Genomic DNA, 25,851 nt, shown 5'->3' with positions numbered 1-25,851 from the left:
GTTAGCTTGCGCTAAATAGCATGTTGGTGTCGCATTTAGCGTTAGCTTGCGCTAAATAGCATGTTGGTGTAGAGCTTTTCCACCTTGTCTGCTTGATGTTTTGATGAATTTATTCATCAAAACATCAAATGTTAAACATCGAGTCTTTAACATTCACAGAATGTCACCATGTTTGATAATGAAAACTTCAAACAATCGCTGATCAAACAGACTTTCGGTCTTCACAAGGAGATTTTCACACAACTCTTTCAAAGCAGACACCAAAATGTTTTTAATTTTGCCTGAGTTTATGTACATGGCTGAGGAAACATGGACGAGTTGAACTCTATGACTTTCAGGTCCAGTTGGGGTTTATGGGGTTTTATGTCTTTTTTCAGTAATTGGAGACGCATGAGGACTAAAACAATTGATTATATGTCAAATATATTTCACTTTGATTCTTAAATCTTGATAACTCTCATCAGGCAGAACTTTTATTCCCAGGATTCCCCGATTGATTCTTGAGCTCTGTTTACCTGAACCTACCTGTAAACAAAACTCGTTGGATTTTCTCGTTATCAGATAAACACTTTATAGTTCTGGGATGTAATAAACGTGGATTGAAAAGTAATTTACTCGTTCATGCAGCCCCTGCACATTATAAAAATTAATTTCCATGACAAGTCATTAGGTGTTTGACCCAGATCCAGCTCTGATTGGCTCCTGGAGCCTCCTTCACCAGCTGATCAGGTGATGTGCTCAAATCGGATCATCCTTTTTCATGCTGCTCAGCGTCCTGGAAGGAAACGCTGAAAGGGAATTTAGAGCAGGTTCCTATTTTAGAAAGGAGGCTAATAGAAACAGGCTTTTAAGAAGATGCTGAGCTACCGACCCGACATAAAAGCTTCAGCAGTGCAGAACTGCGCCAAGTATTCGCACCCCTCACCCCGTTCCGAGCTTTACTGGGAAACAAAGTTCTGCAGAACTGTAAATAATAAGTGGCTTCTATTGTAAAGTGACACAGCAAAAAATTAACAGCAATAATTTGGGTTATTTATTTACCTGTCAAGAGAAAAAGGAGCTGGGTTAGTTTTTAAAGTCATATTTTTACCGCATCATTCATTCATTTATGAAACGTCAGTTTAAAGCTAAATACTTAGTTTATAGGCTATGTATTAAGTTAGTGAATGAAATATTTCGTTAGGTAGCCAAATACTTGGCATCAAGCTAAATGTCTAGCTAGCGAGCTAAATAGTTTGAAGCTAAATGTTTATTTTACAAACAATACATTTCATTAGCAAGTTCAATATTTTTTACACCAAACATATTTAGTTATTAAGCTAAATATTTAGTTATTAAGCTAAATATTTAGTTATTAAGCTAAATGGAGCCAACTATTTTCTTTCAAACTAAATGTGCGGTTAGCTAACATTATCAGAAGCTAATGCAACATTAAAGCAAATTGGAAGATAATGAATGGATGTTAAAGTGACTTTAAAGCATCTTTAAGTGTTTATAACAAACCATTCGAATGTTCGAGAAAATGTTTTGACCCAGCAGACAATCTACCCATGATGCATTGCAGCATATAAAACACGGCGACGGCCACGTGACTATTTATAAAAGCTAAACTCCTTCAGTACTGCTTGCTGTGACGTTTTTAGACATGAAATAAATGTTTTATTCAGACAGTCTAGTTATAACTACTGATTTGGAGTTTACAGTCTAAACTAGCTTTCTGAGACTAAACCCGTTTAGTTCTGTTTGTTTCAGCTGGAAGCCATCAAACCGGCTCTCAGACGTGAACATTAATGGCTTCATCAATCATTTGGTGAAGGAATAACGTCTTTCAGACAAAGGTCACCTTTACATTAATGATTTTGTTCAGGAATGCATGAAAAATATTTGGACACCATTTCCCACGTTTTTAAACATTTCTGTTGGTGTAGTTCTGCTGAAGATGCAGATTCATGCCCTGAATACAGTTAAAGAGGAAAGACAGTCTGCTCCTCCCCAGTGTTTAAAAGTTACCGACTCCCTGCGGTGGGTTTAGACGCGCTGCGTTGACAATCGTTCATAAATCTCGGCCGAGTTAAAATGCAGCCGCGCCGTTGGCGGGAAAGCTGAAGGATAATGGAAAAACTCTGAGGAAGTGACAGCAACATGTACAGTTTCAGAAAGATTAATGGGAGAAACACAGAAACCAGCTTTGTGTTAATATTATTCCCAGCATGAAAAACAATACAGTTTCCCAGGTAAGCTGTGATTTCACCTAAAGGCTCCACTGCCAACTTCCCTCCAGTCATAAAGCCTCCATTTAGCTGAAAGCAGCTCCTCACTGTGCGAATCGCTGCATGAAGAACAATACAATGTTTAATTAAAACTCAATCAGTGGCGTTTCACCTGGAACCACTGAGACGCATTTATGAATCTGTAACCGGAGCGCAGAGCGACCCATCTGCAGAGGAGCCACAGAACCAGAACCAGAGCCACAGAACCAGAACCACAGAACCAGAGCCACAGAACCAGAAATCCACAGATCCAAAGAACCACAGATCCAGACGGGCTTCATCATCATCTCTGCAAACTCCAGTCGGGTTTGAACGTCTTCCTCTTGAGATCGGATCAGACGGTTTGATGACATCAGCGGTGCGGATCAGATTGATTGATTCCTCAGAATAATGATTAAAATTATTAACCTGAGTTAATGCAGGAGTGAACGTGTTGCTGCGGATCGGTTCTGCGGACAGACGTGTCGATTTGGACTGACGGACAAAACAGGAGGACGGATTGAGCTCAAATATTAAACTTCTTTCATCACAATCTCCTCTTGATTATAAGAAAATGTAAAACGATATTTTATGTTAATCACATTAAATTGTATTTTATTCCCACAGGGTTTTATGGATCTTTTAATTGTCAAACTTTTTATTTCTTCCTTGCTACACAAGCTTGATTAAATTCACAAGCAGCCACTGAGAAACAAGCACCAAAAATAACATTTAAATTAATTATTTTATATATTTTTTATTTTAAAAAAAAGTTTTAAAAATAAAAGTGCTGATAAAAAAAAAACTAAGGGATTTTTTTTGTTGCTTTTTTTTCTCTCGCCTTGCTGTTGACACCAATTGGACCAGAAACTCCAAAATCAGGAAGTGGACTACAGCACAAGGCATTCTGGGTAAATGCAACCAAAACAAACGTGCTAGCCTAGCGCTAACAGGAGAAATGACTCGACTCAAAAGAAATCCTCCAGCCGCTAAAATCTGAAGCAACTCCATTTTGTAAAGACGTTGCACTCAGTTTCTTTTTCATGCTGTTTCCTTCAGTGGTTCCTGCTGCAGCGCCCCCACAGGTGAGGAGGGGAACTGGTTTTTAAAGGGTTTGGATGGCTTGAAACCGTGAAAATGAAAGAAATGTTGCAGTTTTGGACCTGAATCGAACTGAGTTTACCGGACTATCACGTCTTAAACATCCTCAATACAGACTCTGATTGAAGTAGGAATTTATTTAAAACCTGTTGTGAATTTTGTAGGAAATTGTGCAAAAAGTACTGAAACCTTGAACAGGTGAACAGTTGGATTCAAAGTTTTAGAGACGGTCACCCAACAGACGAATTTTTCCCCAACGTGATTTTTATCAAACTGAAAGTTGGATTTTTCTTAACGTATTTATTTTTAGATGTCAGAATGAGCTGCACTTTTACTTTCTCCTGTTTTCCACTTTTTAAAACCATTTTTTCCTCCTTTCTCATCTCAACACATCTAATCCAACAGGTGTCGGTACTTCCTGCGTTTCCTCCTCGCTGACATTTTTCTGTCAAGAAGCTTCTTGTTATCCCTAAATAAATTGAATAAAAGTATTGACTGAAATGAAGCCCCAAAAAGCTTTCAGAGGCCGCATTAGGAGGAGTGAGTTGTGCTGTAATGGCGTTTTACCTGATGTAACATCCTGTAACGTCTCCATGCAGGAACTCGGTGAGGGTTCTGGACTCGTACCGCCCTCTGCGTCCGGGCCGCCCTCGTTAACCTCCCGTCTCTGCAGGCCGCCTGTCGCCGCCGGTCCAGCTGGGTTATTTAGAAACGATTCCCAGCTGCAGACGTCCAGTTTTAGGCCAAAGTCGTCATGAGCCGCCTGCCGCCGTTTTCGATGTGACCTGCAGGCGATTACAGAAAAACCATCAGGCTGTTACATGGACTTTTACTTATCCTGACCATTAGAAAGGAAAAATTAAGTAGACCCGTTTATCTGCTCAGCTCGCTTTAAATCAATGCTTTTCAGTAACATTAAAGTCTGGACTTTGACTAGGCCATTGTAACCCTTATACTTCATTTTCATCCATTCTGTTGTGCATCTGCTGCCGAGTTCTGTTGACCAGTTTAGACCAACTAACAACTAAATGTTTAGTTTGAAAATTAAATATTTATCTAAATATTTTATGAAATGAAACATTTAGCTTCAAGCTAAATATAGTTCTAAGATATTTAGTTAAACTAAATAGTAAGCTAACCAAATAATTTGAAGCTCAATATTTAACTTGCTATTTAAATATTTATAAAGCTAAATATGTATTGAGTGAGCTAACCATTTAGATTAAATGAAATTATAGCTCCGTGCTAATTATTTTGTTAGCTTATTAGCTAAATATTTAGCTAACTGAGAATATAGCACTGAGCTATATTCAGCTGGAAAGTGACCCTAAATATTTAGCTAACCAACTAAATATGTATATCTAGTTTGAAACTGAGGCATTTATGAATGGATGAACTCTTTTGAAAGGCTAAATAATCCAAATTACAGCAGTTAGTTGTTGACTGTGTAGCTTAATGGCGCCCCCTGCTGTTGAACATCATTCCACAGATCTTGATTCTTCATTCAGGTTCAGGTTGTTGTTTCTAAAGCAAAATGCTGTTTGTGAACACTTACTTTAAAGGTAAGGAAAGTTTGGTAAACGTTTTCAAAGTTAGCAAAAATGCTACATTAGCATTAGCAAATTAGCCTTAGCGTGGCTATCCCTGTCATTGGCGTTAGATTTAAATAACTTTACGTACTGGTAAAGACCAGATAAGTTTTATTATGTCCAAATAGCCAAATCTCTACATTATAAAAAGAAGGTTTAGTTTTGTAAAATCCTGGGTTTAATGCTGAACTGGTTTTCCATAAATCTTATTTATCTGAATGCCAGGATTTAGCCAGCTCTCATTTCTCCAGCAGCGTTTTCTTCATACATTTACCCCGTTGTTTCAAACATTTATAACTCAGCAGGAAATAAATTATTAATTTAACAAATTTAACACTTGCGGTTCCGTTTAATCCAATCCCAAATGCACCTTTCAATAAAATCTCACTGATAAAATCAATCATAAATCTTAATAATCTTTATGCTGACTTTTTTCCAGCAGCTTTCAGCCAGAGCCAGCTCTCATTTCTCAGGCAGTTAATTTCACACAAATGATTATGAATGGGGAATTATTCCCAAACTAATAGATTTGTCCAGAAAATAAATGGAACGAAACCATTTATTTGTTTTATTAAGAGGAGCGGTGCAGCTCTGCAGCACTGTGTGCCTCAAAACAAGGATTAATAAAAGGAAAATAAGTTGGGGATGGAGCACAGAGGCGGCGGCACAGATTTCCGGAGTAAAAAGCCGGCAGATTTCCAAAATACTCCCCTCGGATGCAGCTATTTATGTGGAGAAATGAAGCATCACTGTATCTAATTTGTGGCAAATTGATCCTGGAGACTCGGCTGTCATCCATCCTCCTCCTTGTGTGTTTAGACTGCGATTTATTCTTCGTCTGAGGGGAATAGAGCTGGGAGGACAAATGTGTCATCTCACTGCCTCTCTGAGGCCCCCATGTCACACAGGAGCTGTGATGATGAAGGAGCCTGCCGAGGACGGATTCACTCCTGCGCTGGCATCAGAACCTGCTCTCAGCAACAACCACGTCCAACACGGCGCAAATAAGTTAAATAATGATGTTTAAGGAGAAGTGAGTGAAAAGAACAAGTAGCTGAGAATTTGAGTCAAACTGTTGAGATTTCTGATTACACACAATCATGAATCTAACATGTAAAAAATTGATAAAAAATTATGTTTAATTGATCATTTATTAAAAGGGGTGAAAGAATATGGAATTGAGCTGTTGTACCAAGTTTCACCACAGGGTGGCGGTGCTTCCCATGAGGCAGTTTGGTTAATTTTTATCTCCTGCTTCCTGTGCTCACAGATACACGAAGAACAGCAGAGTTTTCCTTTTATTTTTGTTTAATGTCAGCTTATTAACGTCCACTGATCACACAAATGTGATTTATATCAATGTAATATACAACATGCTACTGCAGTAACCAGTTTTATGTACACTACGCTTTCAGGGCGAAATAACCGTTCTATTGTGTTAGCATTTTAGCGCTAGCATGCTAGCTAACCCGCTAGCGTAGCAGCGAACTGCTAACTGTTGGCGGTCATTGTGCCGGTGTTACATCGACCCACTTTTCCCAACAGCTACAGAGGCAAAAAACTTTAAATTTCAACCAGAAATGAACACATCCAATGAGTAAAAATGCGTTTATCATGTTGAAAGTTCTTGAACGCAACAAGTTGTTTGTGGCAACGGCATTATTAAACTTGGGTCTAAAATAAAAATGTGAAAAGAAGCTGTGTAGTACTAACCCTCGTTTATTGTAAAGCTAATATGTAAATATATAAAACAGGACTCGGAACTTCTACCTGAGGAACAGGAGCGGAACAGCACCATGTGTTTATTTTAGTCTCTTTATTAACCAAAATGGGAATTAACAAGCGATACACGGCGCAATCAATCCCGACTGCTACTCAAACTGGAGGCAATAAAAGGATTAAGATTAATGATTTTTAAATTACAAGTCATTAAGGGGTCATCCAGTGGGTTATTCAGTCAATAATACCTACAAACAGTCTAATTTACTCCACTGCTGCTGCTGAGAGATGGAGGAAAACAGACCGTCTTCCCACCTTCACCCTGAAAATAAAATTGCTTCACCATCTTTATGTAAACAGTATTCAGAGCAGAGGCTGGCTCAGGCTTTACAGGGTTTATTTTAGATACCTGTAGAGACAATATGAGCCTGGGAAGAAAAGAATCCACACAAAAATGTGGAAATCTAGCAGAGTTTGGAGGAAAACAGGAAATGTGTGTGAAGCTGTTGTGTGAATTCAGAGTTCAGCATTTATCTGGCCAACAGTCCCAGTGGGGCCGGTCGCCTTTGGCGCATTGAAAGTGGACCTGAATTATTACTTATTAAAATATGTAAGTATAAAGAGAAAAATTAAAAGTGGCCTGCGGCTGAATGTTAATGTTTAATGGAGAACAAACCCAGAGAAGTCTGCAGAAATGTCTTTATTTCCAGTTTGTCCCATATCCAAGCTGCAGGTCCTCCGGGTCGGACCCTCGGGTCGGTTCTGGTACCACAGTTCAGCCTGATAAAAGGCTGGGTTGCTTTTCCTCAACTGGCTGTCGCATTGCCCCCTCTAGTGGCCAAAACTAGACGGTTCAACAGCCATGTATAAATAAACGTTTTGTTTAAATAATAACTTTATATAAATATTTCCATGCGACATGTTTCTGGATGGAATAAAAGAAAAACTATTAACCTGTGACATGTAATAGTTGGTAAAGTTAAATTAAAAAGGAAAATGTATGGTGAGAATGAAAATATTTACATTAGCATAACATATTTAATTTTAAATGGAAAAAAATAAAAAAGGCTTCGTATTAATAATGATAGTACAATATAAAACAGACATTTTTTCTTATTTTATATCATTTAATAACAGCAACAACATATAAAAGGAAATGACTGCTATAATTAGCACTGCATAAGCATCAACGTAGCACAGCCATGTCTGGTTTAATTTGATTCCAAATGACAATAATGAACAAACATGTTTAATTAATTAGTATTTCTATTAATGATATACAGTTATCACAATAATGATTTTTATTTACTTAATTATAAATATACAATATAATCAGCAAAAGTATATAAAATAAATTACTGTTAAAATTAGTGATATATAGTGATTACTGCAGCTTTGCCATCTTGTGTAATTTAGCCTCAAATGTGAAAATCATCACTATTTATATCTGTTCAAAATAATTAAAAGTATTTATGTTAATGATAATACATTATGATTATATTTTATATAAATAAAGTATATCAACATGTATATTAATGTAAATGACAAAATTACTGGTATTAATATTATCAGCTATATGAAAGCAATATTTTTATGTAAGAGACATGCACAATTTTTATTTAATCATTCTTTAATTTCCTACTTTAGCTGTTGCCCAATTCTAATGTAATCTGTATAAATAGATCTTATTTTTATTATTTTTTATATTTATATCATTAGTATTAAACATTATGAAGTTGTTTGGCATTTCTGTAACATTTCTTGTTTCTTGTATTTATTTGTCTTATTAGGAATTCAACACAATAAAAAATAATTTAAACGTGAAGCCGGTGGGCGGGGTGAAGGGTCGAGTGGGCGGAGCTTGCAGCTCAGTGTGGTTTGGGTTGTAGTGGGTAAAGCAGTGGATATTTTCCAGCCAGTGGATGAAGCCTGAGCCGTGGGTTTGGTCATGAGTGGGCTGTGGCAGTGGGTTCTCTGTGCGCTGGCTGTGAGTGGGACGGCGGGGACAAACGGAGAGTTGACGGGGACAGAAGGACGCCTTCTGCATGCTGATGAGACAAACTTCACAAAGCAGGACTTCAGGAAACAACAGCAGCAGCAGCAAGGCCTGCCAGGTTTGGAGCAAGAACTGCTTACAAATTTAAACATGTTGCACATTTTACAGCTCAATTATTTCCAGTTTAGATCAAATAAGTTTTGATGTTTTAATAATTTCAGTTAATTTTGTGCCATCGACATTAAAACTACATATTTGTATCAGATTACGTCTAAAATATCCTCCTTTGTTTGAGGATTTACTCACAAATCTACTAATCTGTTCATGAGTAAGAAGTGATGGAAAAGAGCCTCTATGGCAAGCAGTTTTATCATAAAATAGGCTGTAATTTTCATAGAAACTCTTCAAACTCAACCGGTCCTTTAGATCAACATTTCTGATATCTCAAATATGAGGAAAACATTGTGGATGTCTGGAACTGAATTCTTTTCAGGTGAATTTAGAGTATTTGATCATCTAATATTCTTGTAGACTGTTTAATTTGGGATCAAACTTTCCAAATCAAGTCATCATCTGCTCCACCTCCAGCTGCTGTTGTTCTCTTTCTCTCTGCTCCGAGTCAAAACAACCTGTTCCCCTCCTGGCCTGTAGGGGCGCTGCAACAAGAACCACTGAAGGAAACCACATAAGAACCTATGAAGACACTGAGAGCAACTTCCTTCTTCATGAAATGGAAACTAACGTGGAGAAGGATCACATTTTAGCTGTTGGAGGGTTTCTCTTTGGCTGAAACCACAAGCCATTTCAACCGCTAGCGCTAGGCTAATGCTAGTCTTTGTTTTGGTTGCATTTACCCAAAATTTCCTGCTCTGTCGTCCATTTCCTGCTTTTGATCCGCGTGGCGTTCGCATATGCATTCGAACCGCACCAGACTTCACTTCAACCAAACCGAAACAGACCAGAGTTCGATTTTTTACCAGAGGTTGGCCCTTAACATGAACCTTTAACAGTAGTTGGGTAAATTTTAATTCAGCCTGAGAAAAACCATCATATTTCATGTTATGCTTGATTAACAGGCAGGTATAAACAGGCCTCATCTACTTTAGGCACTCTGGGGAAAAAAAAAAAAAAACCTTAAATCCCTTTTATTCCCGTTTTGAAAGTTTACAGTTTGGAAAATACATCCGAAATTCCCAATTGTAACATCCAAAAGAGCGTTTGTAGAAACGAATGCATTGAGCTTTGAAAAAACACAATGTCTGAAGTTCAGTTTAACTATATGCTACAACTGCTTGCCGTAGACCTCATGAGTAATGGTTTCTCCATCTGTTTGTTTGCTCCATCAGGCTGTTGTGCTGATCATTTACAGTGCGATTCGAGTTCTTCAGCATTTAAAGATGCTAAAAACTGAACACCTTAAATTCCTGCAGACCAAATGTTCACCAGGCAGATTTACCATCTTGTTCGGTTTCTGTTTATTATTTACAGGAGTGAAAGCAATCCGTCCTGAACTTCTCCTACCAGGATTTTTTTTACAGCAGCGGAGCTGAAAGAGGGATTTGTGACCCTTCTTGCCTATCATGAGTAATTCATGCTGATGTAGGAGTGCATCGCCCTGCACCATCACATGATCCGCTCTGGACCGCTTGGACGTGAAGCCAAGCGTGCCGTTATCTCCGGCACAAACAGCGGCGCACTCCTCCGGCCCGGCTGCCGCTTCGCTTGGCGCTGCCAACTCAAAGCCCAGGGGAGGAAAGGACAGTCCAGTTCGTGTTTCTGAGAGATTAATGACCGAAATGTAAAAATACACACAGCATCGGGTGATTCTCTGGTTTAACGAGCTGAGAAACACAGCGGAGTCAAAGTGTTCATCTCCTTCCATGTTTGTCTCACTTCAGTGTTTCAGAGCATCAAACCTATTTAGATTTGAGTCAAAGATAAATAATTACAACATGCAGTTTTTAAATGAATGTTTTGATTAAAGGACAGATGAATCCAAACCTACGTGGCTCAGTGGAAGCGACTGATCCACCTGTTAAAACAACTTCCTCCAGCCTGTACTTGATCAGGTTCAATTTAAATGAACGTTTGGCTTTTAAGTTATTTTAACAGTTATTAGAAAAAATCAGTAGTAAATGTCCAACCAGCCCACTGGGAAAGTCCTGACTGGCCTTTTAATGGGACATTTCCCGGTGGGCTTCTTTGGTTTTAGAGCAGCTGCTTAATTATTCTAATGATTCTTAAACAACATTGAACATTTAAATTCAAACCTGATGAAGTATTTGGTCTAGTTTACCTGTTACGACAGCGAACTCCTCCAGCTAAAGGGTTGTTTTCAGATTTAACTCTTAACTAAACTTTGACTACATGCTCTTTAATTAGTACAGATGTTCCCTCACACAAAGTCTTGAACAGATTGTGAAACTGAAATCTTGGACTTCACAAAAAGTGCTCCGAACATTTGATTTGTATGGAAGACATTTGAAATTAAATTTAATTAAATTATAACTTTGATCTGAGACATCAAAAGTCGTAATTCTGAGAAAAAAGTTGGAATTATGAAAAAAAGAAGTTCAGTGGTCCTAATCCTTTGAACAGTTATTGCCTGCATACAGCTGATAGGTTGATCTGTATGTATATTTATATAATTGTGGGTGTATATTTCTATTTTTAAAATTACAATTTATAAACTTTTCATTTTCCCCTTCTCCACTGTCCACGGTGATTATTGATCAGGCTCCATAAAAACAATATTTCTGTTGATCTTTTTTAATTCCTTAATAATAAGCACCTTCATTTAAAACTGAATTTTATGTTGACTTGTATTGAGTTTAATTTAAATCGGTTTGATGTTCTGAAACACTGCAGAGTAACAAACATGCAATAATAAAATAATAATCCCGTTAAGGGAGCCGTCGTTTCTCATCCATCAGCTGAAACAATGGCCTCGTCCCAGAAACACGAGCCGGGCGACGCGGGTCATCAGAGATAATTCCCCGCCGGACCATCTGTCTGATCTGCTGGTGGTCGCAGCGAATCGACTGGTCAACACGTTTCTGTTCCCTCCTGCATCTTCATTTTCAATCATCTCTGATACAAATGACAGATATCAACCCACTTTCAGCCACATCTTAGTCAAACATGATATTTCATCTTCTACAGTCGCTTCATCTCGCGGCTCAACTTGCCAAATGGAGGGATTATAGTAATCTGGCACCAAAAACAGTCTGTCTCAGATTTGGTGACCTGCCTCTTCTGTTGTGTTTGGTCACTGACGCAGGAAAACGCTTCAAAGAGACGTTTCCTCTCCCAGAACCGCCGTCCGTCCATCTGCAGTGGTGTTAGCATCTCTGCCAAATAGGCCTGTCACAATAACAAATTTTGCTGAGCGATTGTCTAAAAAATTATTGCGATAAACGATAATATTGTTTCAAGACCTTCTGACGCTGATTTAATGAAAATGACTAATAATGCATGTGATTTCCTGCCATAGATACACTTTATTTTCATAAGAACACATAACACTGGAACTGATAAACTAAATAAACAAAACAACCAAAAACAAAAATAAAAGATTCTCAGTCTCCATTAACAAAAAACGTACTTGAATAAAAGCTAAACAACATGAAGCCAAAGTGGAACTGCATTCAACCAAAAGAGTGCAGATTATGAAGTCTGTACTATGTTGGCCTTCAGTAATCACTAGATTTAAATAGAGAAGACGGGCACATCCGACCACCTACTGCAGTTCACACTACACGATTTTTTGCCCCTATTTTCTCTTTATGACGATCTTAGATCGTTGGCCGAGCTAAGATTGTTGCTGGTGATTTCGTAACCGATCATCCTGCAGTGTGTGGTGTGTTATGGTAGGTCGTCGTGGTCGCTCCGATCTAAATCAGGGTTTTCCCCGACCGGGAGCTTAACGCTGAATGTGACAGGTAGCCAATCAGAAAGCCGGATTCTCCTCCTGCTTTCTGAGGGGAAATTATGGAGGGGAATCACAAACAGCTGACACGGCGCAACCCGAAGTCCAGCGGACATCGGAGATGATATGTGGAAACAACATTAATATTTATTCAACATTTCGTGCAAAGAATATAGAAATGACAAGAGGAGGAGTTGGAGCCAAATTGCTACCGCAGCTGATAAACCCGGTAAGTTTTCAGCTGTTCTTCGTTAACGTGACATAAATAGGTTATAATGATTTTCAGTCAGGACTTTACGCTGACTCTAGCCACTTGCACCACAGGTTGATTCTGGTAAAGCATTCAGAGTCATCAACAGAAAGAAAAAAAGGCAGGAAGAGACGATAAAGCCGATAATTAAAATGAGGTCGATTGGTTTAATTTATCGTGCGATTAATTGATTTATCGTTTATCGCGACAGGCCTACAAATGAACTGGCTCGTTTCTCACCGACACTGAAAACAGACGCGGCTACAAGCTACCGCTAACTGCTGGGGTAACGATCGGGTCGAGTTTGGCCTGAAAGCTGATATGAAGCGTCGTGATTATGTCTGTAAACCTGTTGGCAAATCTTCCAGCAGCAGGATTAGGAGGGACTCTGATGTTTGTGATGCGACGGTGCCTCAGAAGCTGCTGTAAGCGAGCTTTAGCGCTTCATTAAGGATGAAAAATGGCTTCTTTGTGTCAAATTGCTGTGAAATTTGCAGGTTGCTTCAAAGAAACGTCTTTAAACTTCAAATCCCCTTTTAGCAGAAAAGGATGAGCTGCTTGCAGACCAGGAGACAGAAATGTCTTTCTGAGAGACGGGGAGTAATTACATGTTCAACTCTTATGATAAAAACGGGTTTTATACGCCATCAGACTAACTGCTCCTAAAAATCAGCTAAAACATTGTTTTTTGGTCGTTACGCACTGCAAACATAACGCAAAAACCTGAAACGCATACAAAAAGGGAAATGCAGCAGAAACAATAAAGGCTCCAACTACAGACAACAGAAGCAAAAGCCTACAGGCAGCAAATGTAAATCGCTGCAACCGTAAATAAAATACAAAATAAGAGCAAGGGGGAAAAATGCAGCAATAAGCTTTAAAAAAAAAAAAAAAAAACCCCGCTAGTATAAGAGCTGCAAACTCGATCAACACAGAAGTCCTCCAGACCACTAGGGGGAGTCGTGTGGCTACCATTTTAAAGATCTTATTAAAAATACACCACATTTGTTCGATTTCATAAATGTGTGGGGTTGGCTGACCTTCGAACTTTCACCAATATCTTCAGAGTAAAAGCAGCACAAACGTTTGGCGCCAGTTTCATCTGATTTCAGTCTGGTGAAAGTGGCTGGAGGTTATCTGGAAAAGTGACGTTCTGTTTTCTCTCGGCTCCTCCAACAGGCAGCAGCTTCGTCCTGCGGGTTCAGGTGAGCGACATGCTGACCGGGCGGCCGCTCAGCAAGGCGGCGGTGGAGCTTTTCGTCAACCACACCCTGCGCAGCGCAGCTTTCAGCGGCGGCGCCGGCGACGCCCGGCTCCACGTGCCGTTCCACGCTGGGCTTCCCGTCGCCGTGGCAACCAGCAAGCAGGGCTTCATTTCCGCTCTGCTGCTGTGGGAAACCAGCAGGAAACCCAGTGAGTCAAACCAAGTCCAGGGGTGTTCAAGGTGCGGTTCGGGGGCCATTTGTGGCCCCTGGATTAGTTCTGAGTGCCACAAATGTGTGTAACTTTTTAGGATGAGATTTCCCATGACAAGTTTAAATCTTCTTAAACATAAAATGTCACAACAAAACTAATTCTTTAGTTTTTTATTTTTTATCTCATAAGTTGTGTGACAAACTTCTAGAGTTTTTATTCAGACTTGGTCATGCAAAGTCATATTGGCCAAATGTGGCAAAATTTGTTTTGTAAAATTTATATTTTCATTGCTGTGAATAAACTAAAAACATTTTATATACATAAAAAATAAAAAATTAACCAAAAAAGTTAAATCAGTGTAGCACATGTTTTATTTGTTGTTTTGCAGGTAAAATTAAAATAATTTACCTTAAAAAAGGTTAAATTATTTTTTTAAATTGTGGTGAGAAAAAATAAAAGATTTGGTTCCTGAAAACTTTGACTTCAGTATTTTGGACAAAAAAAAGTTTGGAGATCATTTTAATGAATTAAATGAAACCATTTCTAATTATAACTATAAAATAAGTTATTTTTAACTCTGTGGAACTTTTATCCCCATTTTGGAGAGATTTTTACATTTTTTAATTTAACTGTTAAAGACAAATTAATTTCTAGTGTGTAAAAGTCAAACAAAACTTAATTTTGTTTTGTTTTTAAAAACAAAACGTATTTCCCTCCCAGTCACTTTCTCATGTAACGTCCACATCCGTCCTGTGCCTTTTACTCAAATCAAACTTTGATTTTCAATAATTTATTACAATTGGCCAATGAAGTATTTTAAAATGGTTACCTAAAAGTTGTGTTTATTGCTCAAAATTTACCAAATTGTTTCTGTTTTTTTAATAAAGACATTTATTTAAATGAGGAAAACCTGAAAAACTTTTTGTACATTTTAGATCTGCAACAATTTTCACATTTCCCTCTCCAACAAAACAAAATTAAAATTATTTTTTCATTTAAAATACTGTGAAAATATGCATTTCCTTTTTACAAGTGATGAAAAGTTTAGAAATCCCTGGTCTAGTCCAAGTCCTAAACTAATTATGCAACAGCTCAGTAGATTTTAAACTCTCAGCTGTGATGAATGTTACATAAACTCATCATCAGAAAGGGAACAAAACAGCGCCAACTAGTGGAGAAACACTAAAACATGAAATATTAACCACTGGAAAACTCAAAGCTACAAAATATGTAAAGAAACAAACTTTTACCGTGTTTTTTATTCGCTATTCAGTAAAACGTTGCCTCATAACATCTCATTTCAGTTGGCCATGAGTTCTGTGGTGGAAAATATTATGACTTTAACAAATAATTTTTCACTATAGTTACCTCCTGATTTTAAGAAGACATGTACTATTTTACATTAATCACATCAAATGTAATTTTTTTAACTGTCCTTCTGGTTTTCTGCATGCTGAAAGGTTTTCTCGTCAAACTTTTCCGTTTTTTGCTCCCTAGGCTAAGACTGGCAGCCAATCAGAAAACAAAAGATAACATTAAAGTAAAATTTTACTATATTGTATTTAAGATTATTTTTAAAAGTCCTCTTTCCCTCCCTCCGCCTGTCGAGGCCCTGCAGCGCCCCCTGCAGGCTCCAGTGTTGAGTTCTGTCTGGCCTGTGTTTCTTCATTCCTGCAGTCTTTTCGTCGGTGACTCTGTCCCTGCTGGCTCTGACCCGAGGGAACGTCTGGCTGTTCGACGACTCGGTTCTGATCACCAGCAGAACTGCAGGTGGTGGAAATGTTTCTTTTGCTTCCCAGTGAAGTAAAAACATGAAAACTGGGCAGAAATGTGAAAATCTCTCCTGTTGAAGCTGCAGTGTCTCAGGCCACAGTGAGATTTCCTCAGCGGCTCCTGAACCTGACGCTCGGCGGGAATCTGACCGCCATCAGATCGTACCTGACGGTTCCTCGGCTGACCTCAGACCAGGGCGACTCGCTGAACACGCTGGGCATCGTGAGCAGCAAGTCAGGTACCGACTTCATCCCTACGCCACACTGAGCAGGTGTTACAGCTCAGAAAGGGAATTTAACACTTTAAGCACCTAAACTAAGCCAACAGTTTCATGCAGATAAAGTTTCATGTCTGACATATTTGTGTAAATTCATATAATTCTGCAATATTTGACCTGAAATTGTCTCAGTGCTGCCCTCTTTGGGTTGAATGGTGGCTACTGCAGTTGAATTTTTCTATTGGTTCTAATGGTACAGCTCAGTGTCTCTTGGCTCCGCCCACTTTGGTGGTATTTTTCTGTGATTTCACAACAAGCTAAGTTCTATTTAAAGCAGATGAATAACCCAGTAATTTAGTTTTAAAATAGTTTTCCATATGTTGGTTATCAACTTGGTTGTAATTTGTGCTTTAGCTTTACACAAATGCCATGTTGATATATTATTAGCTTATATTATTATTATTGTTATATAATGTTTAAGATTACCATTTTAGTCTTAGTGTAGCTAACTTTTTAGGGGCAATCATAGATATAAAAGAACAAAAGAGTAAATCTACACTAATAAAACAACAAAAACGCAGAAATTTTCAGCTTAATTTTTTTAGAAATAACTTGGAAATTTCTGAGCTCCACAAATCAAATATTTGCTTTTTGTAACTCAGGAAATCTCCAAAAGTGAAAAATTTTACTATAAGCTATTTTCTAGAAAATCTGAAAATAATCTAAAGTTTTTTTCTCAAGTTTTTTCATTTTGGCGCTCAGAATTTAGAGATTAATCTCAAATTTTTTGAGTTTTTGATGGAAATGTGCTTTATTTTTCCATCTACAGTGACCGTCGTAAACCAAACCCCCTAATTCTGTTGAATAAATGAATTACGTTCTGACTGGCGTCGTCGTAGGAATCATTCGTCCTGACTTCAGTTTGATGCTCTCAGGATTTGTGAGCGTGGAGCTGAGTCCGGTGGCGGCCGTCAGTGTGCAGCTTTTCTCCGGAGACGTGGAGCTGGACGTCAGCGGCCCGATCCAGATCAGCCTCAACGTTCCCGAGAGCCGAGGGCTCCGGGAGTCCGACGTTGTTCCAGCCTGGTTCTTCAGCAGAACTGCTGGTCAGTCCCGATAGGTCAGCCCTCCACCGGACCAGCTGCATGCTAACTGGTTTCATGGTGATTCATTTCGCCGCAGGTGGATGGATGAGGAACGGACTGGGAAAGATGGCGCTGGTGGATGGGAAACTGATGTGGACTTTCACCGCTCCTCACCTGGGATACTGGATCGCAGCACCTTTGACCTCCAGCAGAGGCAGGTTTTTACTTCAGATGTGTTTGAGTCCTGCCGAAAGAACAGAGCAAGAAAAGACTAACTAAGGCTATAAACTTGGGGTGCATTCACACCAGCCCTGTTTGGTCCGCTTTAGTCCAACTCTAAACGTCGGATCGGTTGAAGTGAACTCTTCAGCGGTTTGAATGCATATGTGAACGCCAAGCGAACTAAAATCTGGAGTAATATGGAGTATATTGGCAGAAAATATTTCTCACCATAAGGGTTTTCAAGCTGCACTTCATCTGGTCCCTCATCTAGGACCCGTTCTCCATAAAAAGAGAGGGGAACAAAAAGGGTCTAAAAGCAAAATTATATTGATTTGAAGCTTTTATATGAACTGGGATAAAACTAGCTTAAGGATTTGTAATAAAAAGTATTCTGCGTAGTATTTGACTTATTTTATTAACTTTTTATTGCCTTTAGGTTTCTTTGGACTTCAGACTCTAGTTGACTTCGTCTCACAACATTGGTTTTTCCTGGTGGTTCTGGCTGGAGGAACGCTCGTCATCATCGTCTGTCTTCTGTTTGGACTTTTATGTTACTGCAGGTAAAAACTTTTACTTTAGTTTAATGCTCTCATCCTAAACACCACCACAGTTTTAGATTATTTATTGAAAGAAACTGATTTGGAAACATTTTCTTTTGCCTGATTTTGTTACCCATTTGAATTATTGTCATTTTGGTCCTAAAAATACCAAAATTTCCACTAAACTTCATATTTTGGTCCCTCTCATGATGTAATTCTTAGATATTAAATGATAATTTGATCAGTTGCTCAGTACTTAAGTGGACTTTTACCAAATAGCTTTTTTACTTGAGTAAAAAGTTTTTTATTTACTTTTACTTGACCAAAAAGTAAGCACTACTCTAGAGTAGTGCTACTCTAGAGTATAATCTTTGGGTTTTTTACCCGCCTGTTTATCATAATAAATTGTAATTTCGGTTTTAATGACATTAAGGATGAACTCAGACTTTCGGACTGCAGTAATCAGTTTCTGTGCGTTTTGTTTTCAGGAGGAATTTCAGTGAGATTAAACCGAGGCAGACGGCAGCAGTGGTGAGAAAAGACCAAACCACTTCCACAGACGATGAGGAATCGGAAACATCTGGACAGAACCAGAACCAGAACCAGAGCAATGGGTTCTGTGTTCCAGCGAAGAGCAGTGATGTGATCGCCAACCCCGGCGATGTGGTGGTTTCGTTGGACGGTAACGAGTTGGACTTCATCGGTGCGACTTCGGAACAAACCCAAACTCCAGACGGTCTGTTCTTCTACAACCAACCCGTGGCGATCCTTCCCGCTCCGGCGGTTTTCCACCTGGAGGAGCATCCGGCCCAATCCGACTGGAGCCGGTCCGCCACGCTGCCGCGAGCCTCAAACGGAGCCGCCGCCACTGAGCCGCTGAGGAAAGAAAGCTTCACCCAGACTCTCCAAACCGAGGAGCAGCTCCGGACCGCTGACGGATCAGAACCAGCGTCCAGGACGGCCTTCGTCCTGCCGGAGTCGGCGTCGGTACCGGGAACGCTGAACAAACTCGCAGGAAGCAGACACTCAGTCCACGCCGTCACAGGTTTGTCTAAAGTGACGTTGCCCCAGGCGCCGCGGGCCTGGTTCGTCTCGCTGGAGGGGAAACCGGCCGCGGAGATCCGGTACGCCGGGTCGGAGCAGCAGAGACGACGGCGGACCATGGAGAGTCGAGAAACCAGTTTGGACTCCGGAGTGGATCTGAGCGAACTGAATCAGACGACAGGGAGGAGAGTGACTCTGGAGAGAAACGCTACGTTCATTAAAAACCCGACGAATAAAAACACTCAGCAGTGAAAACTGGATCCAATCAGGAGCTGCTGCAAGAAGACGGAGTCACAGTTATGAGAATAAAGTCGTAATGAGATTTGTCATTATGTGAACATGTGCAAGAATAAAGAAAATAGCAGGAGAGTGAAGCTGAAGTATGAGGAGAATAAAGTTCTAATAACTATTTTTGTACGAAATAATTTCTAGCATCTTTAGCTTTGCAGCATTACTATTGTTGTAACTCTATCCTGGTAACATTGTGACTGTGCTCCTCACTACGACTTTATTCTCGTGATACTCTGTTCTCAAACAACCATTCTTGAATTTACTATTCTCATGTCATTTTGAATTTATAATACGAGGTTTCTCGTGATTTGACTATTCCTGTAATTTATTTTTAATAGTTCTAATATTTGTAACTGACTTCAGAGGTTCAGTTTACAGATTTTAGGTTCAGATGGGGCAGATTACACCTTTAAATCGCCTTAAAGCCCCAAAACACTTCACATCCATTAGTTCTCCATTCATAAAAATCAGAGTAACTTTTTATTTTTGAATAAGTTTGATGCAAATGTCTACTATCTACTATACTGTCTGCACTAGTGAAAATAAAAAGGGATTCGCTTTAAACCTTTGTGTCTGTTCATGTCTGTACGTATTGGTCTCAGTATAAAATGTTCGTATTTCTCACCAAAGTATTTATTTTGGGTTTAGTTTGTAAGAAAATATGAAGTTTTGTTTTATTATTTAAAATATAATGGTCGCTTTTACAGGTCATCTACTTCTTTTAGTAGTTTCTATTTTTCTTTTTTAAAAGTACCAACAACAGAAAAATGGGTTCTAGAAAAACTACTTGTACAAAATGAACGGGTACCACACAGATATTCTAAAAGCAAGATGGTGGAAAAACGACGGTACCTTTGTGGCCTCACACCTGCAGGTTGAGCGTCTCTCCGTGAAATGGTGGCGTGCAGAAAATCAAAAATGAAATCAAATGACGCTGCCGCGTTGTGTCCCATGCCAAAATTGTTGTTCACATTTAAATTCAACTTAAAATTGTTAATACTGAATTAACACAACACAGTACTGATGAGCATTGATGTTAATTTCTCAAATATTAAATAAAGTGTTAATTATGCATTTGGAGTCATTCCAGTGCCTAAATAATTGTCATGTAAATATTGACTTAGTAGTACTCAATAATGTTCTATATTATGTAGTTATGAGTCATTTCTGAGCCAAAAACACACTTGCATAATTGTGGATATACGTATTAATATATCTAAGTATAAAACCTTATTTTAACCCAAAAACATCAGGTCAGTTTTAAGATGCGTCTGTATAAACATCTTAAAAATCTCAAATCACTTCAGTGATATGATGATATGATGATGTTTACTATGCCTCTGAATTATTTTTACAGTGTATATTCTCTGTACAGGTTTTTATCTGCACAGCTGGTTTCCCAGCTTTCTATTGAAGCGTCAAACCTTGTCATCAAACTTCAACAAGTAGGCCTGTCAGTTCAGTTGTGTTCTTTTGAAAATAAAATGTATGCATCTATGGCAGGAAATAGCATGCATTATTACGTCATTTCCATTAAATCAGTGTCAGAAGGTCTTCAAACAATATTATCGTTTATCGCAATAATTTTTAGACAATTAATCGCTCAGCAAAATGTGTTATCGTGACAGGCCTATCAACAAGCTTCTTGCATCAGATCATAACAAGCGTCATGAAAACTCACAAAGGATGAGGATTTTCACCTCACCAGAATCCTTCTGAGCTAGTTCAGCATAGCAAACCAGCAGCTAATCTAAAACCAGCAGCCATTTAACACAACAAACTTAAAACTAACCAAACAAGCAGCCATTTTACATAAATCAGCAGCTAATTGAAACCAAACCAGCAGCCACTTAGCGAAAGCCAAAGCGTTTGGCGTCCATCAGCAGCGTTAGCATCCCAGCAGCTCCTACCTTGTCCGACGTCTTCTTGGTCCGGGATTTGTTTCATTCACCTTTGGATGATGAATCCAACAGATTCCCGCTTGATTGAAGTGACTCTCCATTTCTCTCCATTTCCTCTTCGGCGCCATTTCCCCCTCAAATCCACCTCCATCTGATGCTAAATCCTGGCGCCGTTTCTCCTTCGCAGGTGTTTCAGCCGTAGCTAACCAACATGGCCGCCGACACGCTGAGGTCGGGCCGTTCCTCGAAAAAACATCCGCAGAATAGCAAAACAACGCCTTTTATAACCTTAACAAATTAGAATAATTTGTCCGAAATATAATCTACCGAAAAGTCCTCGCAGCGAGCTCAAACTGTGACGTCCAAAGAAAAACTAAGCGCCCTATTCTCTCTGCTATGATATCCGACCAGGTGCCTAATTGCCCACATTGAGTTGACCTGCGCACTAACAACCAAACAAATAAAAGTTTACCACTTTTCTAACCTCCAAAGAACAACAGACTTAATTTAATTTATGGATCCTCCAATTTAATTGAGTTTAAAGGCCCTATTTATTAATTTGTTACTTCATTTAAATGTTTTTATTCATATTGTTTAGCATATTTATGAATAATAATAATAATAATAATAATAATAATAATAATAATAATAATAATAATAATAATAATAATGCATGGTTTATTTACTGTTTTATGTGTCATACACATTTACTTACATAGATGGGGTTATTTAATTTTCACTTTAATACATGTCTGTTCTATTTATATGTATATTTTTTATTTACTAACTTTTTATAGTTTTAGACCATGCAGTTAATTATTTTTGATATTTTATTTATATACTATTGCATAGTTTTTGTTTTGTTTTCATTTTTTATGTTTACAAGCTTTTATTTATATATGTGAGATTCTTTATTTTTCCCTTTTTTAGTTTTTTTATTAGGATGCTTTTATTAATTTAATTATGCATTTTATGTATTTATTATTTACCAAATTTTATTATTGTTGTGAATTTATTTATTAATTAAATTTTTTGCTTTAAAGGCTTTTACTTATGTAGATGAGATTATTTGTTTTTATATTTTTTAGATGCTTTCATTGATTTACTTAAAACTCATATTTTTTGTAATAATCTAATAAAATGTAGTTATTGCTTATCTATCAATAATCAGTATCTCCTTATGAAATTCCTCTCCACCTTGCTGCCGGTGAAGATGACGTCATTTGTTTATTACGCAGCTATGCAGCTCGCGCTCATGTTGTTTGCGCGCGTGAAGCCACGTTACCGGATCAGGTTACCGTTCAACCCAAACAGGAAGAAGCACTATTTCCTTTCTGAGAAACAGAAACTTCCTCTCTTCTTCAGACCGTTTCTACCGCATTTCCTTCTGAAAAGGTAACTAAACTAATGTTGTTGATGCTCAAACCGCTTATATTTGTTCTAATCGGGGGAAAAGTTCTCAGATGAGTTGAATTCATGAAAAACTGCAGGTTTTATTTCAAAAGAGGTTAAAGATCAGCTCAGCCGTTCAGCTTTGATCTGTGCAGGAGAATGAAAAACAGAAAAATACAGAAATATAAACTGTTAGAAGGTTTAAGTAAAAAACAACAAAGATGGAAAAACTTTTTTCCTTTTCAGAAGTTTTTAAATGAACACTGCAAAACAAGAATAGTTTATTCAAATGAAATAAAATGCTCCCATCTAATTGAAAGAAGTTCATTTATGATGTTTGTTTAACTGGACAACTTAAACTTGATCATGTACTTGGATGAATTTAATTCATTTACTAATTAGAGCAATTTATTTAAGTTGAATCTGCTTTGCTCTTCTTCTGGTGAAGGCGGAGTGTTGCCCGCTGCCCTCTGGCGCCCCCTGCAGGACATGGAGCGACTGCAGTCCCAGCAGGACAAACTGAGCCAGTGGCTTTCAGCAGATTCCGGTCACATCCTCGATGAGTGCGGAGACATTTTAAGTGTAAATGAACTTAAAAAGATAACAGGGCAGCCGAAGGAAGAGCAGATGAGCCTCCTGCTGAAACTGATCATTAGTAAAGGAGCAGACGCCTGTGAGGCGTTCACCGACATCCTGAGGAGGAACCAGGGACAGTACCATCAGCTGCAGCAGTTCTTCAGATCCTCCTCTGATGGTCGGGAGACGTCTCATCAGATTTAGCATTTAAACTTTATCTAGAGCCATAAATAAACAGGAATCTTATCAAATAAGAGGAAGATGATTGGACGATTATTAAAGCCGTGACTGAGTGACTCTTGAATCGGATCACAGATTTCTGATTTATTATTTCGTGTTTGCAGATTCGGCTGTTACATCGATATTTGCCGATGAAAACAGTGTTGTGACCAGCAGAATGCTCCGTAATGTTAATACGAAATCTCTCACATGTAAAGTGGAAACAGTGAGCAGCCCAAGAGGAAATCCATCTGGTAGGGATGAATATCTCAGACACGCATTTCTCTGTGAGTTCATGTTGATTCTGTTTTTAATTTTCCTTTACTCAGGTCATTCTGCATCAGGCGCTCATTACACTGCAGCAGGAGGGAGCGTCATCATTGCTGACAGGATAGACGGAGTCAAAGCTGGAAACATAAACTTCTCTGTGAACATTAATCCGTCTCAGGTCCCTTCAGGTAACGGCTCAGACTTTATCAACATCAGATCAGGTCATCTCCGGAGCGAGGTCAGAGTCACCCTGTTAGCTTTACAGAGTTCTGAGGGAAATTGCATATTTAAACAAATATTAGCGATTTAAACCCCCCGCCTGGTTCTCTGGGGAACTTGTGATGTTTTTGCCACCATTTTACATCCAGATCTGTCATAAATTCAGACGTAACAAAGCAGTGGAGGCACCGCCAGCTAAAAGTTGAACAAGTGAAAATCTGAAGCTAAACTTTTAATTTTCTTAGACTTTTCAAACTCAGGAGTTCCCAAGGTTTTTGTCAAACATTTTAAATTAATCTAAAGATTAAGAAAATGTTCAGCTTTTCAAATTCAGACTTTTCAAAGTATTTTTCTTGAGAATTTTATTGGATTAATATAAAAAAATTCAGCATTTTTTTCTAGCAAGTTTTGAACTTGAGTTTAAAAAAGGGTATTTTCAGACTCAGAAATCATTTTCTTATAGAAAATTTAAACGTTTCTAAGATTTTTAGCAGAAATTTATTTCCCTTTTTTCTATCACGCCGTCGTGTTTTTCCTGTTTTCCCTCCAGCTCCAGCAGGAACTGCTGACGATCTTTGCCAGGTAACAGACTCTAAAGTCCAACAAGAATTACCTCTGAAAACTCAAAATATTTACATTTTCATTGAACTTTTTTACATCTCTTGAACGTTTGCTCTGAATTTTGCAGCAGCCTGCTGGAAGGACGATCAAAGAGAAGAAGGTGAAGCTGATCGAGTGCCTGATGGCCGACGCCGACTTCGTCCTGCAGCAGGTCGACCAGAAATCCATCATCTCACACAGAGAATACCAGAACCTGAGGTTTTCCTCCGGCCCACAGGAAACCGTCATCCGGCTTCTGGATCTGGTTCTCAGCAAAGGCCCAGGGAAAAGTGACGACTTCCTTCAGCTTCTCACAGACCCTGAAGTCCTGGAGACGTTTCCACCGCTCAGGGACATTTTGGACATTACAGATCAAAATTAATATGTTAAATATTATTTCCTGTTGAAGCTCCAATGTTAGAGACGGCACTGCACTGATCATATGTGTGTCTTTTTTAGGATGAATAATGATTTTATTTTAGTACCAAACACCGAGTGGGTAAAATTAACCCTGTAATTTTATTAATAATAATAATTTTAACAGCAGAGCTCATTTTTCATTTCGTGCTTCAGCTAATGTTGAAAACCAGTGGTGGGCACACTTCTGAATTTTAATGTTTTTAATTGAGAATGAACTACAAAATATTATTTAACGGTTTCCACATAAAAGATTTTAAATTGTTTAAATTTTAAATGTAGGATTTAAGTCATTGGATGTGATATTTATTTTCACTTTGAGCCTGTGGTGGCAGAATGTCAACATGTATAAATAGAAGTCTGTATTAAAAAAGCACTTTATCATTAAATAATGAATATTTTACACGTTGATTAGTCACGATTGTTTTTGCGATCAAAATCAGATTTTGTACTGCGAATTCACAAATATTCCCCATTAAGAGTCAACAATTTCAAAGATAAATTTAATTCAGTATTACTTCATCTATTTCATACTTTTTTCTTTTTTAAACTTATGATCAGCGATTAATGCAGAAGGCGGCACGTTTCTGTTGCAGTTTGACAGTTCCACCACCAGAGGGCAGAATTGCTCCGGGTTTGTTTGGAGGCCGTTAATCGTGACGGGTATTCCTCAAGGATCTTCACAGATTTGCTTTCATTAACAATGCAGCTAATACACCATCAGTGGACAGTTTGAATTAAAAGCTCCGGTGACTCTCTGACAGACATCCTTTTAAATTATTCAGACTCGGGAAAGACGGCATCGCTGCTTTCTTTCTGCCAGTAAATATTGGCCGGA

At 38.5% G+C, this 25,851-nt stretch overlaps 2 protein-coding genes across 4 annotated transcripts; both read left to right on the top strand.

Moving 5' to 3' along the window:
- The first annotated feature begins 8,525 nt into the window (after positions 1-8,525).
- LOC103138199 (protein FAM171B-like) lies at positions 8,526-19,983 on the top strand. Of its 2 annotated transcripts, none has more exons than XM_016671605.1 (8): positions 8,526-8,772; positions 14,012-14,245; positions 15,926-16,018; positions 16,107-16,259; positions 17,174-17,344; positions 17,421-17,537; positions 17,982-18,105; positions 18,573-19,983. In XM_016671605.1, the coding sequence occupies exons 1-8, from the start codon at positions 8,607-8,609 to the stop codon at positions 19,378-19,380; spliced, it is 1,866 nt and encodes a 621-aa protein (XP_016527091.1). In that variant the 5' UTR covers positions 8,526-8,606; the 3' UTR covers positions 19,381-19,983. The 2 variants fall into 2 exon arrangements, with proteins under 2 accessions (XP_016527091.1, XP_007552372.1); XM_007552310.2 differs by having other exon boundaries at positions 8,527-8,772; positions 16,101-16,259.
- A 2,532-nt stretch (positions 19,984-22,515) lies between these two features.
- On the top strand, positions 22,516-25,141 carry LOC103138151 (uncharacterized). 2 transcript variants are annotated; one of them, XM_007552267.2, is made up of 7 exons: positions 22,516-22,715; positions 23,161-23,466; positions 23,633-23,761; positions 23,837-23,965; positions 24,547-24,578; positions 24,685-24,768; positions 24,835-25,141. In XM_007552267.2, the coding sequence occupies exons 2-7, from the start codon at positions 23,202-23,204 to the stop codon at positions 24,976-24,978; spliced, it is 783 nt and encodes a 260-aa protein (XP_007552329.1). In that variant the 5' UTR covers positions 22,516-22,715; positions 23,161-23,201; the 3' UTR covers positions 24,979-25,141. The 2 variants fall into 2 exon arrangements, with proteins under 2 accessions (XP_007552329.1, XP_007552327.1); XM_007552265.2 differs by having other exon boundaries at positions 22,519-22,715; positions 24,685-25,141.
- The last annotated feature ends 710 nt before the right edge of the window (positions 25,142-25,851 follow it).

The sequence above is a fragment of the Poecilia formosa genome, unplaced genomic scaffold (genome assembly GCF_000485575.1).
Source record: "Poecilia formosa unplaced genomic scaffold, Poecilia_formosa-5.1.2 Scaffold47, whole genome shotgun sequence".
NCBI classification, from domain to species: Eukaryota; Metazoa; Chordata; class Actinopteri; order Cyprinodontiformes; family Poeciliidae; genus Poecilia; species Poecilia formosa.
Note: the sequence above shows the minus strand (reverse complement) of the source record. Positions and strands in the feature narration are given on the sequence as shown.

Bases quoted from the DNA above. Each gene is read 5' to 3' on its own strand.
- LOC103138199 (XM_007552310.2), top strand. From the start codon at position 8,607: ATGAGTGGGCTGTGGCAGTGGGTTCTCTGTGCGCTGGCTGTGAGTGGG. The intron at 8,773-14,011 runs GTTTGGAGCAAG...CTCCTCCAACAG, and splicing joins GCAGCAGCAAGGCCTGCCAG to GCAGCAGCTTCGTCCTGCGG. The intron at 17,345-17,420 runs GTCAGTCCCGAT...ATTTCGCCGCAG, and splicing joins GTTCTTCAGCAGAACTGCTG to GTGGATGGATGAGGAACGGA.
- LOC103138151 (XM_007552265.2), top strand. From the start codon at position 23,202: ATGGAGCGACTGCAGTCCCAGCAGGACAAACTGAGCCAGTGGCTTTCA. The intron at 23,762-23,836 runs GTAGGGATGAAT...TCCTTTACTCAG, and splicing joins CCCAAGAGGAAATCCATCTG to GTCATTCTGCATCAGGCGCT. The intron at 24,579-24,684 runs GTAACAGACTCT...TGAATTTTGCAG, and splicing joins CTGCTGACGATCTTTGCCAG to CAGCCTGCTGGAAGGACGAT.